General features: G+C 40.2%; 1 protein-coding gene across 1 annotated transcript in view; it reads right to left on the bottom strand.

Moving 5' to 3' along the window:
- Window positions 1-12,728, bottom strand: part of ZNF385B (zinc finger protein 385B) — a 334,017-nt gene extending 321,289 nt beyond the window's left edge. The window contains exons 1-2 of the mRNA XM_082629827.1: window positions 12,614-12,728; window positions 11,609-11,926 (exon numbers count right to left, since the gene is read on the bottom strand). Coding sequence (XP_082485953.1) covers window positions 11,609-11,924 — 316 coding nt within the window. The 5' untranslated portion in view covers window positions 11,925-11,926; window positions 12,614-12,728. The remainder of the gene's footprint in view (window positions 1-11,608; window positions 11,927-12,613) is intronic.
- Between the last annotated feature and the right edge of the window lie 2,890 nt (window positions 12,729-15,618).

Genomic DNA, 15,618 nt, shown 5'->3' on the forward strand with positions numbered 1-15,618 from the left:
TGTCTATTCATGTATTCCACAGATGCAGGGTACATCAAGTTGATTGTGGAGCTTTAATCCGCTGCTTCTGAGGCTGCTGGGAGAGGTTTCCCTTTCTCTTCTTTGTTCTCACAGCTCCTAGGTCTCAGCTTTGGATTTGGCCCCGCCTCTGCGTGTAGGTCGCCGGAGGGCGTCTGTTCTTCGCTCAGATAGGACAGGGTTAAAGGAGCAGCCTCTTCGGGGACTCTGGCTCACTCAGGCCGGGAGGGAGGGAGGGGCAGGGAGTGCGGGGCGAGCCTGCAGCGGCAGAGACCGGCGTGACGGTGCACCAGCCTGAGGCGCGCCGTGCGTTCTCCCAGGGAAGCCGCCCCTGGATCCCGGGACCCCGGCAGTGGCGGGCTGCACAGGCTCCCGGAAGGGCGGTGTGGGCAGTGACCTGCGCTCGCACACAGGCTTCTTGGCGGCGGCAGCAGCAGCCCCAGCGTCCCACGCCTGTCACTGGGCTCCGCGCTTTCAGTCGCGACTCGCGCCCGTCCGTGGAGCCCCTTTAAGCAGCGCTCTTAATCCCCTCTCCTCGCGCACCAGGAAACCAAGAGGGAAGAAAAAGTCTCTTGCCTCTTCGGCAGCTCCAGAGTTTTTCCCGGACTCCCTCCCGGCTAGCTGTGGCACATTAGCCCCCTTCAGGCTGAGTTCTCGCCACCAGCCCCAGTCCTCTCCCTGCGCTCTGACCGAAGCCCGAGCCTCAGCTTCCAGCGCTGCGTGCCCCGGCGGGCGAGCAGACAAGCCTCTCGGGCTGGTGAGTGCTGCTCGGCACCGATCCTCTGTGTGCGGATCTCTCCGCTTTGCCCTACCCAGGTATGTGGGGAGTTTCTTGCCTTTTGGGAGGTCTGGGGTCTTCTGCCAGCGTTCAGTAGGTGTTCTGTAGGAGTTGTTCCACGTGTAGCTGTATTTCTGGTGTATCCGTGGGGAGGAAGGTGATCTCCGCGTCTTACTCTTCCGCCATCTTACCCGGCATCAAATCAGTAGATCCGTAAAACTGCCTCGGAGCGGCTCCGACGGCCTGCACCTTCACCACAGCCACCTTCGAGTCCTGGCTTATGTATTTTAATAACCTACATACATGTTTTAATAGTCTTAATAGCTATCACAATGCCCTGACCCTAGAAGCTGTTTCTTGAATGTAGAATAGGAATGAGAATTAGAGAACATTAGAAGGGAAGGGAAAAAAAACAGCTGAGGATCCTGGAGGCATCAAAGAGAAGCACAGAATATGGCAGCAAAGAAAAGTACACAGTATAAAATGCTCCAGCTGACAACCCATTTTCAGATCTTGTCCTCCATTCCCACATCCAAACCATTACGTGCACTTCCCGTTGCAAAACCCATCCTTACTTTCTCCCCTCTGTCCCCACAGTGTCCTCAATTGAAAATCTACTCAAATTCAGTTCAGAATCCCTAAGGCCAAATGAAAGATGCCACGTCTCACACCAAGAGGCAGAGTCTATTTTTCTACCAGTTGAATTTGTCGTGGTCTTGTGACCAGCTCTGACCAAAAGAACACAGTGGTTGCAGCTTCTGCTCTTGCTGTCCAGCAGTGCTGCTCTGTGACTCATGTGTGATTGAAGCCTATCTAACCTTCTCCAGCAGGAGAGTCTACTGGCGAGAATGACCCAGCCTGCAGCCAGCATCAACTGTTAGATGTTGTGTGCATGAGGCCACCTGAGACCATCCAACCCAGATGAGGTTCCAGCTGCCTGCAGCTGCGTGACTAACCTCCAGTGAGTCCCGGACGAGAACCACCTAGCTGACACCAGCCCCAATCTCTGACCCACAGAATCATGATTAAAATTTAAATTTTAAATTTAAATTAAAATTTAAAAATGTAAAAAAAAATTCTAAAGGCTTCTGCCAACCTTCGCAAATTCTCTGGTCTTTCTCTCTAACCCTCTCACTCAGTTTCAGGCACATCTCAGCTCTTTAGACATGTCAAGCTTTTTCTCAATTTAAGATTTTAAACATTCTCTTTACTACCTTTGAATCACTTTTCTCCACTCTTTGCTTGATTAACTCCTGTTTAGTCTTAAAAGATTAACCTTAAATGAGATTAGAAATTTGGAATAAATTGAAGGTGGGAGAGAAAATGGGCATTTTAGTTAGTGTACAACTGGAAAAAATCAAACACTGAAAATAAGGAAAAAATCCTGAAGTCTTTTCATCTTTACTTTGCAAAGAATTTGTTGTAAAAAAAAATATGAGAGGTAATATATATAGAGAGATAGATCTTAGATTTTGAATTTTTCTGTGTGGCCTTAGGAAAGGGCTCCAAATCTTTCTTACTCTTGGTGTCTATAATGTGAGGATAGTCATACATATCCTGTTAAGTTTTGAGGCCTAAAGCCATTATTTCAATCTTTTCATGTAACCTCTATCTCCAGTGCACCTCAGATCAAGTGCAGATGTGTCTCTCTTGCCACAATTCAGCAGAACCTCCGTGCTCTTGCCCTGATCTCACATGTACCATCCATTGCCAAAGGCAGGATCACAGGTCACCCCCTAAGAGAGAATCCCTTGCCATTCTGAGAAAATATGGATCCTTAAAGCCCCAGAATAAAATCAATCCTTCACCCCCATAATCCTTGGGGCAGTTTGATTCTCCATGACAGATACATACCTTTCCTAAGGACACAAGGAAAATAAAATGTAAAGTTAACGTTTATTACTGTATCTGGTGATTTACCTGCTTCTGATTGGAAGGGGGAGAATCATGTATTACTGAATGAGATGTGGGGAAGTCCTCTGAACAGTAAAAGCCAGACTTACCACATAAACATGCTACAGCCAGAGAGAACTGAAGGCCCCTGTTTTCTGATTCAACTTGCACATCAGGTACATTCTCTGTGCAGAAGTAACCTATATGCACACACCAGGCAAATTCTGTCCCTCCCAGCTGATGTCCATAGATGGGAGGCAATAGCATCATGGCGAGCAATCAGGCTGCAGAACTAGGCTGCCATGTTCTGAATCCTAGCCTTGCCTCTTTCGGCTACTACCTAACCTCTTTATTCCTAATTCACATTGTCCATTATAATAATAAAACCTTCCTAGCAAATCTGTTGAGAGGCTTCAAATGAGATAACCTCCACAGTGCCATACCTGGCACAAGGTAAGGCCACATTCACTCACATGACCACAGCCTTTCAGTCTACCTTCACTGTTTTTATGATACTGTAGGAGGTGCAGAGTTGCTTACAAAGCTCTCAGTGAGGGCTGGGGATTGGTTGATGGGGCTGGGTGGCTATATCATTCTATTTCCATGACATCATCCCTCTTTTTCCATGGGTCAGTGGATGCCCCAGAGGAAGACAAGGAGCATGAGGTCACCTTTCCCTTCCCTGACCATTTCCCAGTTACAAATTTATTTAAAGTAAGAAGCATCCTGGGACTTCCCTGGTGGTGCAGTGGTTAAGAATCCACCTGCTGATGCAGGGGACATGGGTTCGAGCCCTGGTCCGGGAAGATCCCACATGCCGCGGAGCAACTAAGCCCATGCACCACAACTGCTGAGCCTGCGCTCCAGAGCCCGTGAGCCACGACTACTGAGCCTGTGTGCTGCAACTACTGAGGCCCATGCGTCTAGAGCCCGTGCTCCACAACAAGAGAAGCCACCGCGATGAGAAGCCCACACACCGCAATGAAGAGTAGCCCCCGCTCGCTGCAACCAGAGAAAACCCACGCACAGCAACAAAGACCCAATGCGGCCAAAAATAAATAAATAAATTAATTAATTAAAAAAAAAACCTTGATGCTAAAATAAATAAAGAAAGAAGCTCCTTTTTTTGGGTATAAATCCTCCTCCGTTCAGTTAGTGTTGTCAAAGTGTGATTTTTGGACCAGTAGCTTCCACATCATCTGGGAACTTGTTAGAAATGCAACTTCTCAGGCTTCACCCCCTGGCCTACTGAATCAGAAACTATGAAAATGGAGCCCAGCACTTTGCATTTTAACACACGCTCCAGGTGATTCTGATGCATGCTAAATTTTGAGAACCACTGGGTTAAATTATCAGTCATTAATGCAACCAATTTCTCTAAATTTCTTAAGTTCAGATCCAACTCAGAGAATGAGAATGGTGATTGGAATAGGGATGGTGGAGAAATATTATAGTGATGGGCACTCAGGATAAAGAATAGGTCTCAGCCTTTGACAGCAGAGGGCAGGATGAGGGTCACTAGCCACTCTAGAGATAAAATAAATGTGGTCCATTTTGTCTGGAATTGGGAAGCTGTGTGTGGGTTATGGAAAGTAATCTCTGTGCAATTGGGAGGTATCCTGGGGAAATAGTACCTAAGCTAGGATGTCTGGACTTGCTGGGGAGGCTTCTGGTTGATGAAAACCAGAGTGGGATATAAAGAGAACTCAGGAGAGCTCTGAATCACAGCTGTCGCTAATTTTTTTTTACATGTGTGTTTGAGCAGCTGTGTTTTTCCTATGCCTCTGATCCCACGGGACAAGGATGACTCTTCTCCCTCTTCCAGCTCCTTTCTTTATACTTTGCCAAATGTCCCTCCTTTGCCCCCACTCATACTCATTCCAATAAGAATAAATCATTTATAGTTTATCCCAACATGCATTTTTTTTTTTTTTTTTTTTTTTTTTTTTTTTTGCGGTATGCGGGCCTCTCACTGTTGTGGCCTCTCCCGCTGCGGAGCACAGGCTCCAGACGCACAGGCTCAGTGGCCATGGCTCACAGGCCCAGCCGCTCCGCGGCATGTGGGATCTTCCCGGACCGGGGCACGAACCCGTGTCCCTTGCATCGGCAGGCGGACTCTCAACCACTGCGCCACCAGGGAAGCCCAACTTATTATATTTTTAATTGCTGCAAATTCTGTAGTAATATCATCTATTCCATCTGTGTCTTCTTTCTTTTTCATCTTTGCCAGTCTTACTAGAGGCTTGTACACTTCATTGATCTTTTTCAAAGAGCCAATTTTCTATTTGTTTCCTCTGGTTCTCATTTCTCTGTTTCTCTTTTCTTGTCATCACATGGGTTACTTGAACATTTTTTAGGACTCCATCTTGATTTATTTATATTCTCTTTGATTGTATTGCTTTCTATAGTTTTCACAGTGGTGTATATGGGTATTACAATACATACTTATGGCAATCTACTGGTATCATCATTTAGCTACTTCAAATGAAGTACAGAAAACTTACTTCCATTTAGGTCCCTTTAACTTCCACTTTTAATTATTATTATCTTGAGTATCATATGGTTAAATTTCATTTCAATCATCAAATATGTTTTATAAAGCTTATGAGGAAAAGGATTGTGTGGGGATTAGTTTTACGTGTCAACTTGACTGGGTCACAGGATGCCCAGATATTTGGTCAAACACTATTCTGGGTGTTTCTCTGAGTTTGTTTTTGGGTAAATTTCACATTTGTGTGTGTGTAGATTTTATTCTGAAAGCAATGAGGAACACTGAAACATTTTGAACAAGAATTATATGAACAATCTTGTATGACAGAATGTACTTCCTTGCAGCACTGCACAGTCAGTGTTTACCAGGATGACAGGAAAATCACAGTCATGGTAATAAGGAGGGCCTAGGAGATGTGCTGGGAAAAGTTAACAAATGAGAAATTTTCATTACAGGAGTGTCCTTAGGATGAACATACACACACATATATGTATGCATATATAACTATATAAATTCTTATTGATCTATTACATACTCTTATGAAAATGATTTAATAATGCTATATCTACACAGTTCCATCATGATTTCAAACCTTCAGTAAAATACACTACCCACAAATCTACTGAGTTGATAAGCTTTTGGGGGTCATTAAAGAAGACCACATTTGCATTAATATTAGGCAGAGAAAAGAGAACATAGGGAGCAGTTGAGAAAAAAAAATCCTCAAATTCAAAAAGAACATGGAATTAAAGTAAGATCTGTCCAATGGATTCTCTTTGGGAACTTACAGAAAGACCTAGAATTACGAATAAATGTGGAAGTGGTTCTCCAAACTTTGTTTTGTCTAAAAAATAAAGGAAAAGGTATTTCAAAATGTTGGAGAACTTAAACACAAGAAAATTGGGGCTATATAATATTTTTAAAGAATCAATTACATTCAAATTAAGGCTATACTGAACACAATTTTTAAAAATTTTTTATGAAGTATAGTTGATTTACAGTATCATGTAAGTGTCAGGTATACAGCATGGTGATTCAGTTATGTATATAACGGAATATATAGATGTATATATATATATAGATGTGTATATATATATATATATATATATATATCGCTGTGCTGTATACCTAAAACTTTTAGGTTGCTTCCATGTCTTGGCTATTGTAAACAATGCTGCAGTGAATATTGGGTTGCATGTATCTTTTCAAATTATGGTTTTCTCTGGATATATGCCCATGAGGAGGATTGCAGGATCATATGGTAGCCCTATTTTTAGTTTTTTTAAGGAACCTCCATACTGTTTTCCATAGTGGCTGCACCAATTTACATCCCCACCAACAGTGTAGGAGGGTTCCTTTTTCTCCACAACCTCTCCAGCATTTATTATTTATAGACTTTTTGATGATGGCCATTCTGACCGGTGTGAGATGATACCTTCATTGTAGTTTTGATTTGCATTCCTCTAATAATTAGAGATGTTAAGCATCTTTTCTTGTGTCTGTTGGCCGTCTGTATGTCTTCTTTGGAGAAATGTCTATTTAGGTCTTCTGCCCATTTTTTGATTGGGTTGTTTGTTTTTTTGATATTGAGCTGTATGAGCTGTTTATATATTTTGGAAATTAAGCCCATTGTTTGCAACCCATTCTGTAGGTTGTCTCTTCATTTTGTTTACTGTTTCCTTTGCTGTGCAAAAGCATTTCAGTTTAATTAGGTCCCATTTGTTTATTTTTATTTCTATTACTCTAGGAGACGGATTCAAAATGACATTGCTGCGATTTATGTTGAATTTCACATTTGAATCTATAAACTCAGTAAAACAAATTCCTCTCTCTAATATGGATGGGTCTCATCCAGTCAGTTGCAGGCCTGAATAGGACAAAAGACTGGCCTTCCCCTGAATAAGAGGGAATTTCTCCTGCCTAACTGCCTTCGACATGGGCTATCAATTTTTTCCTGCCTTCCAACTTAAACTGAAACATCAGCTTTTCTTGGGTCTCAAGCCTGCCAGTCTTTGGACTGAAACTACACCATCAGCTCCCCTGGGTCTCTAGCTTTCTGACTGCAGATCTTAGGACTTGTCAGTCTCCATGATCATATGAACCAATTCCTTTAATAAATATTCTTATTATATATGTATGTATACACCACACACACATATATATATGTATGTATGTGTGTGTGTGTATACACATACACACACACACACACACACACATATATATCCTATTGTTTCTGTTTCTCTGGAGAACCCTTACTGATACAGTTTGTTCTATGATTCATTCTTTTATCATTTCCTATTTGAAAAGCTTCCTTTAGCCAATCTTTAAAAGTAAACTGCTAATGATAAATTCCTTTGTATCTTACAAAACTTCATCTGCGTGTGAAGGATCCCTATTTAAGCTATTTAAGCTCTCTTTGCTTCCCCTCTGATTCTTCTTTCTGTAGCCCAGAGTGTTTTAAAATAGTTTTAGGTAAACTCTAAGAATCTTCCTGTTCTTCCAAAAGGAACACACTAAATTCTAAATTTAGTGAAAGGACTACCAATGTTTGGGAGTCAATCACCTCTTATTCAGAAAAATGGCTCAAGTCTCAACCACCACCCTGTGGACCCCACTCCTACCCTGCCAACCCCAAAACCATAATAAGACTGACAGAGAGGAGGGGAAGTTCCCTCTGAAATGAAGTTCTTGAAAGGTTATGTCTACTACCATATCTTTTCTCCCTTGGGGAGGAGATGTGCTACTATTTTTCTCCCTGTATTAATCTGCTAGGGCTATTGTAACAAAGTACCACAAACTGGGTGGCTTAACAATAAAAATTTATCATCTCACAGTTCTGGAGGCTACAAGTCCAAAATCAAGGTACTGTACAGTGGGTTCTTTCTGAGGGTTCTAAGAGAATGATCAGTTTCAGGGCTCTCTCCTCAGCTTGAAGACAATTATCTTCTCCCTGTGTTTTCACATCATCCTCCCTATGTGTGCATCTGTCTCTATGTCTAGATTTCCCCTTTTTATAAGGACACCAGTCATATTGGATTACAGTCAACCCTAATGGCCTCATTTTAATTTAATTTCCTCTGTAAGACTCTATCTCCAAATAAGGTCACATTCTGAAGTATTGGGGATTAGGACTCTAATATATCTTTTTTTGGGGGAGGCGTGATAAATCCCTAAAGCCAAGTGATGGGCAAAAAAGGGAGATAGGCATTTTGTTCCCTTATTAAGTACCTGCTTTGTCAGTGGACTTGCCAGCCCCCTCTGTGCTACCTGAGCAGGCAAGAGAAATGTGGAGAGAAGCCCCCTACCTCCACCTACTGCACCTCTACCTGCCTGGGCCCTAGCAGCTCTAGGTTTTCAAGAGGAATGTTAGTTGTCAGATGGATTCTGCACACGATCTCAAGCCCCAAGAGTTGGTACACAGATGAGAGAAGAGGAAGATGCAGCTAAATCTCAGGGACTCCCAATGTCTAAGGGACCATTTGAGGGGAGCTCTTCATCCATAAGGTCTATTAAGAGCATCTGTGACCCGCGGAGACAACCAGAATAGTAATTACCTACCAAGAATAGCATTACAACTTTGTCAAGGCTGTAAAGTAAGGACACCTCCACCACTCCATTCCTCCATGGTTTCCCACCACCTGGGCAGGCAGAGGGAGGGGTGGCGGGAGAGCCGACTGTGCCCCACCTTCCACTCTAAATGTGAGTCCATCTAGCCAAATCTGAATTTGGCTATGAAATGGATGTTTTTATAAGTAGAACAGTCTTCTAAATCAAAGAGTCCCTCTGAATATACAAATGTGAAAAGTTATGGTCTGAGAAGGTGTTTAAGGGAGCTGCTACCCAGTAGGAAATAGATATTTGATTGATCAAAACTGAGGAAAGTGACTGGAAACAAATAAAACCATGTCAGGCTGACTCCTCATCGAGTTGAGACTCTAAACAGTAGATAATGTGCACATGAACACATAACAGGACTAAGGTATATTCCACTCTAGTTCCTGCTGTTTCGCTTAGCATGATCCCACAGGCAGTTTTACCTTTCATTAGATATTCTTCAGAAATACAATTTTTAATGACTATGGTTTCTATCATTCATCTTATAAATGTACTATAACGTATTTAATTTTTCTCCTATTGGACGTTCAGGATACAGCTAATATTTTGGAATTATAAATCATGTCATAATCATCTTTGTACATACATCTATGTCCAATTTCTATTTCAAAGAGGGAACATTATTATACCCACTTTTTCTTTCAGATGGGAGGATTATGCTAACCAGTTTCAGAGGTTAAGTGACTTGCCTTCATCATATGTTAAACCCAAATCTTCTGAGAATGAATCACTGACTATATTATCAGCATATGAAAACTGTCCTCTGTGCCTAATATAAGACTTGAAAAGCTGTCTCATTTTCTTACCCATTTTCCTATATATTAATATATTGTGTTATACTAGTTGATGAGCTATGTTTTATTTATAGAATATATGCATAATATTCTGTGTATGTCTTAGCTAAATGTATTTTATATCAGCTAGCTAATTTCATTAGTATAGGAGAAAAATGGAGAAATTCATGAATTGAAGCTTTACATGTCTGTTTTCAAAACCCATCAGAGAAAGGTAGTTTGCCATGATAAAAACCATTTGTGACCACAACTATATTACAGCATATTGGTTTGAATTTAACCTGAGTTTATTGCATGGTAGAAAACAGCAGCATATTAGTGACGAAGAATTATGGCTTCACTATTAATTAAATATGGTTGGAACTCTGATCTGCCATTTCCATGCTGTATGAACCTGGACAAATTTTATCTCTGTGCCTCTGTTCCTATTCTGTAAATTAGGAATAATCTTAGTACCTACCTCAGGGTTCATGAGAAGATTAAACGAGAAAATTCCTATAAAGCTCTTAGGACCAAAATATGTCCCATAGAAAATGTTCAGTTAATGTTAGCTACTAACATTACCTCTTTTAGAAACCACAGGTTAACCTCAATTTAAACATAGATATTTGGATTCTAACAAATGTAATTCAAACCTTTACTCAGGGCTATTTGCTCTCTGATTTAGATATAAGATAGTCATCAGTTTTTACTCTAATACCAACTATATTTTTAATATGTAAATACACATACATTAATGCACTTGTGAATAACAAATGAATATATGATGATAATTATCATCATAACAAGTAAATACAAAACAGAAAAGTTATCTTTCACTATTGTAATAAGTGTGTATCTTATATCCTATAAGTTCCTTTAAGTTCTTTCACAGCATGGTAAGTACTGAGGAAAATAATTTAATAAAATTAAATTATATACTGGGTAAAAAGTAATTAGGTTTAGCTTGAAATAGAAAAATTATTAATTTAAAGCAAACACATACAAGCCATTTTTACCGGAGCTTAATATGGATCATGGCATAACTTAACGAAATCAAAACCTATGCAACAGCACCAAGTGAAATTCCAACAAAGGGCTGCACCGCGTCATCTCACTTCAAGTTGAAGGTTCATTACCAAAGCAAACACTTGCTAGAGAGGAATTTGGAGCTTTTCCTCACATTTAGGAGGAGGCTTATCCTGGCCTCCCAAGTAAACCTGCGGAGGAGGCCTACTTTTTGCAGAAATCTTCACCATGGAAAACAGTACATTTCACATTTTTCTTTAGTTGTGTCACAACTAACAGACCAAGGGCCAGCAATATGAAGGAGGCAGCATTGCCCAAGGATAAGATACGGGGTTTGCAAGACTGTTTAGAATTCAGGGCAGATGCAAGAATGAATCTCCAAGCTTCTGCCTCTATCCAGCCCACAGGAAAGGGTGAGAGGCATGAGGCAGGGAAAGTGCTTGCGGTGGTGCTGGAGCTCAGAGGTAAGCCTTGTTGGTTTTGGCGATGGCTGTTCCTATTGTTAGAACACCACCGGCACGCTGAATATAACACGTCTAGCGCACAAGATTAATGCTCCTTTCCTGCATCATGGATGCTATAAATAAAACTGGAGCTTTTTATATACCACCTAATAGTATGCTACTCAACGGAAAGCAGAGCAAGAAAGCCAAAGAAAGCCTAATTCTGCAGAGAGGAGAAAAAAATTGATATCACTGATCCATTTTAAACACATTTCAAAATATATTAAGGACTGTTCACAAACTACAGAGACACAGAACTATGTCAATGGGCTGATATACAAATTTTATGTTTATATATATTTGTGTCTAGTATAATATATATTAATAACAATAAAAAAATGTATCCTGAGAAGTAACAGACAGCTCTTGGATTTTACCTGTAGGGAAAAGAATACACATTGTGGTGGTAGTTTTAAGGGGAAAGATAAGCCTTGCTCTAAATCCTTCATTTTCTAGAACAGAAGCGTGTCTCCCAGCAGGAAATGGGCCCCCAGGCCCTCCCACCTACCTGTGCTGGTGTAAGTGCTGGGGCTGGCCAGCGGTGGCCCGGAGCCCTGGGCTGGGGGCGGAGGCTGTGCATCACTCAGCTGCTTGACTCGTTTGCGGTGAGATTTGCCATTGTAATGGACTTGGGCCTGGGCTGCAGAGTTTAGCTGGATGTTGCACACCTCACAGAAGGAGAACAGAATTTTCTTTTTCTCTTTACTCAGCTGGTCCTCAGGTCTGTCGTTCTTTATTCCCTTATCTTCAAAGCCCCGTAGAAAAGTTGCCATATTCATAATTCCATCTTCAGGGTAGTTGTCAGGGCTTAAGGAATACTTCATACCTTAAAAAAAAGTACAAATGCTTATGAAATATATGCCTTCTTATTTTCTAGTATGATTGTGATTAATTTCATGGTATGGTTTAAGTTAAAATCTCCTAGCTACTCAGTGATCACGCTTGGAAAAAATTATCAAAAGCACTTAACTGAGCAAATATGATCTTTGAACATGTGTTTCCTCTGTCTGGAGCATTTTCCACTCTACCCTTGCCCCTCCTCCCATCACCTCTCAATTCTTTTGCCCTTTAAACTCCTGCTCACCCCTGAGATCTTAGCTGGAGCATTACCCTCTCCTGGAAACCTGTCTGACCCTGGAGATAAGGCAGATCCCTGTTTACATGCTCACATCGTGCTATGTGACCTCTCTTCAGAACACCTCTCACCATGTGCACGTCATATGTATTTGTACAATTATTTGATTTATGTCTGTTTCCCCAATAGAGTGTGAGCTCTGTGGGGGCAGTAACCTCATTTCTGGGCCTAGAACTGCAAATTTTACATAATAGGCATTCAAATATCTATTGAAGGAAGGAATAAAGGATGCTACAATCCATACTATGAAAAAGGGTATGTGTAGACATCAAGGTATACATAATACACACACATCTGCACACCTACCAACAGATACATGCCCTAACTTGGGGAGGAGGTGAATAACAAAGACAAAAACACATTATGTCTGCAACTTACATTGGGTTGTATTCCAAAAGCCTCTTTATAAGTCAGCCAGTGGGAATTTGAACGTATTTTCTTACAGATGTAGTGAAACAAACTGTTTTTAGCTGTCCAGGTTAGCCCATAAACATCAATTTAATCTCTGATGAGGTTGAAATGCAGCACATCTGAAACACAAAATAATAGAAACACAATATATGGTAATCTAGTAATTGAAATAGAAAAAGAGTAAAACAGACTAAGATAAAATTTTGTTTACTTTTAAGTGCTGATTTTCATGTAGTTAGATAAGGGTATAGTGATAAGTTATAGCCTAAGTAAAGATTTTAAAGGAGTCTTTTTAGTACCTGAAGAATCTTGGGTAATGATGGCCTTGGCTTTTTATTTTGCTCAGTTCCACTTTAACATATATAATTTTTTCATTTTAGTTAATACCAATGTTACTAGCATTTTTATACTTATCAGTGTGATTATTACAATGTTTTCAGTTCTCAACTCGAATAAAGAAAAAGATACTCTCACAGAAGAAAAAGGAGAACAATATTCAGAGAACAATTGGGCAAAAGCTAAGGGAAAATGGGTATGCATGAAAAAGTTTTCGCTGAGGTGGACAGTACTGTGCTATGAGGGATGAAGAGTTCAGATAAAGAAAGGATCCTTGCTTGTGATGGATTCTGCCCTGGGGAAAAACTCAAAGATACTGGCTTTGAGCAGTTCTGTTGATCCAAGTTGGCTTGGAGCTCTATGGAAGGGAAGGAGAAACTAAAGACTAATCCATATTTGGAGGGTTCACCAGTTGAATGTTTAAAATTCAGAAAATAAGTTATAGTACAGAGTATGATCATAAAGATATTGATTCAATGTATATGGCATGCCAAGAACTCATTTACACCCACACACTCTATTGCAAAGTGTCATTATGCACTATACCATAGGCTAAATAATAACCTTCAGAGAACTGTTAAAATAGTACTAATTTTGATATGTTAAACCTATTTGTTCCATAAATACTTTACCTTGATGCCACCAATTTAAAGAACTCAATTCCACAAAATTTTCCAAATGAATTTATTCCTTTCACCTCTCCACAAAGGCCATTTTCTTCATTAAAATCTATTCAGACTACACATAAATCAGGTTTAAGCCATTCCTATAGCTGAGTTGCAGAAAATAATTCTGTTATAATTGAAATGTGATTTGAACTGCACGCATATCAATATTTTTGCTGTAGTCCCTAAATCCAAATTACTACAGTGTCACAAAGCCATTTTTCTCATAAAACTTTAGAAAATATCAGTGCCATATAAAAGTTATGTTCAAACATATTACTTTGTGTCCTCTCTTAAAATATTAAAATTTATCCTAAGAATTACTGAACTAAATAATAAAAAAGAGATAAAGAATTCTGAAAATAAACTCTTCATTAATATATTAGCCTTGTTTATGAAACTAATCCATTGTAAAACATAGGGAAAACCAGTAACTAATTTTTAACCTTGCATCATCTCACTGAATCACTGAAATCTAAGTGTTATATTTCAACTCAAGCAACCAAAATCCTTGACTCAACTGAGTAATGATGACACTTCCATCTGAAAATTTAGCTTCTTTGGAGGTAGGTGGACTTGCCCATGTTGCTAATTAACACATGGTATTTCACAGAAACAGGACATACATCATAATTCTTCCTTTTAAATTTGAAATCTAAAAAATGACTTCTTTGTATTATCTTATAAAAGATAAAGCCAGCTTACCTGTGCTTTTCTGATTGCCATTTGTCCTAGAAATAAATTGTGCTTTAGATTTATTTAAATAAATAAATATATATATATATATTAGTAGTAAGAGAGAAACCTTTAAAATGAAATGAATGGCTGTTCTAGAATTCTGCTGTAACCTCTGCAGAATACCAGCACCCTTCATAACTTTTATCCCTATTTCACTTTCTTCCAGAGTTATTCTCACAGATGATCCTCCAAACATCCAACACCATGCTCATGGGCCACTCTAGGGAGAATGCAATGCCTGGGAATGGGGTGTGTATTCTGTCCCTCAAGTCCCAATTTATTAGTCCTAGTGCTGGTTTCACCACACTTCCTCCCTCTTAGGAGAAAAATAAGTTCAGCTCCTGTTAGCAGCCACTTGCAACCAGAATATATTTAGTCCCAGAGGTCTTTGGAAAAGGACCTAGAGGTGGTAGAGAAGCAAGATAGCAGAGTCTCAACATCCAATTTTGACCTCAGATGATATAATTTCTAGGCTAATAATATGCGTGGTGATGATAACATTTATAATGTCAATTTTCTGGCTAAGGGGAAGGTAACAGTGAGTTTAAGTGGAAGAAGAGAAAAATCTCACTTTCTATTTTAAAGTGTTTTTATCAGACTATCTCAAATTACATGTTTCCCTTGCATAGGGCAGAAGGACCTACAGAGGTATCCAATTTTAAACAGAGAAGTGGACAGCACTCTTCCATGATAGCCATGCAGGCTTATCTGAAGGTAAGAGAAGTCCAGGCAACAAGACCAAGTATCCTATGTCTTTTTTTGTATTATTTTATCAGGTTAGATGGCCACACATTTAACATCCATGAGAAAATAAGATATTTTGGTATAGGTCAAGGAATAAGAAAGTTGTTCCTTGAGTTGCTGCTTTGGGGGAAAAAACATGATAGGATAGTCAGTGACTATCTAAAGGAGCGATTTTCTTTAAAAATATTTATTTATTTATTTATTTATTTTGGCTGTGCCAGGTCTTAGTTGTGGCATGCGGGATCCTCGTGGCATGCAGGATCTTTAGTTGTGGCATGTGGGATCTTTTAGTTGCAGCACGCAGACTTATTAGTTGCAGCGTGCGGACTCCTTAGGTGCAGCATGCAGACTTTTAGTTGCGGCATGCGAACTCTTGCTTGAAGCATGCATGTGGGATCTAGTTCCCTGTCCAGAGATCGGACCCAGGCCCCCTGCATTGGGAGCGCAGAGCCTTACCCACTGGACCACCAGGGAAGTCCCTAAAGGAGT

The sequence above is a fragment of the Mesoplodon mirus genome (assembly GCF_964341445.2).
Source record: "Mesoplodon mirus genome assembly, chromosome: 8".
Classification (NCBI taxonomy): Eukaryota; Metazoa; Chordata; class Mammalia; order Artiodactyla; family Ziphiidae; genus Mesoplodon; species Mesoplodon mirus.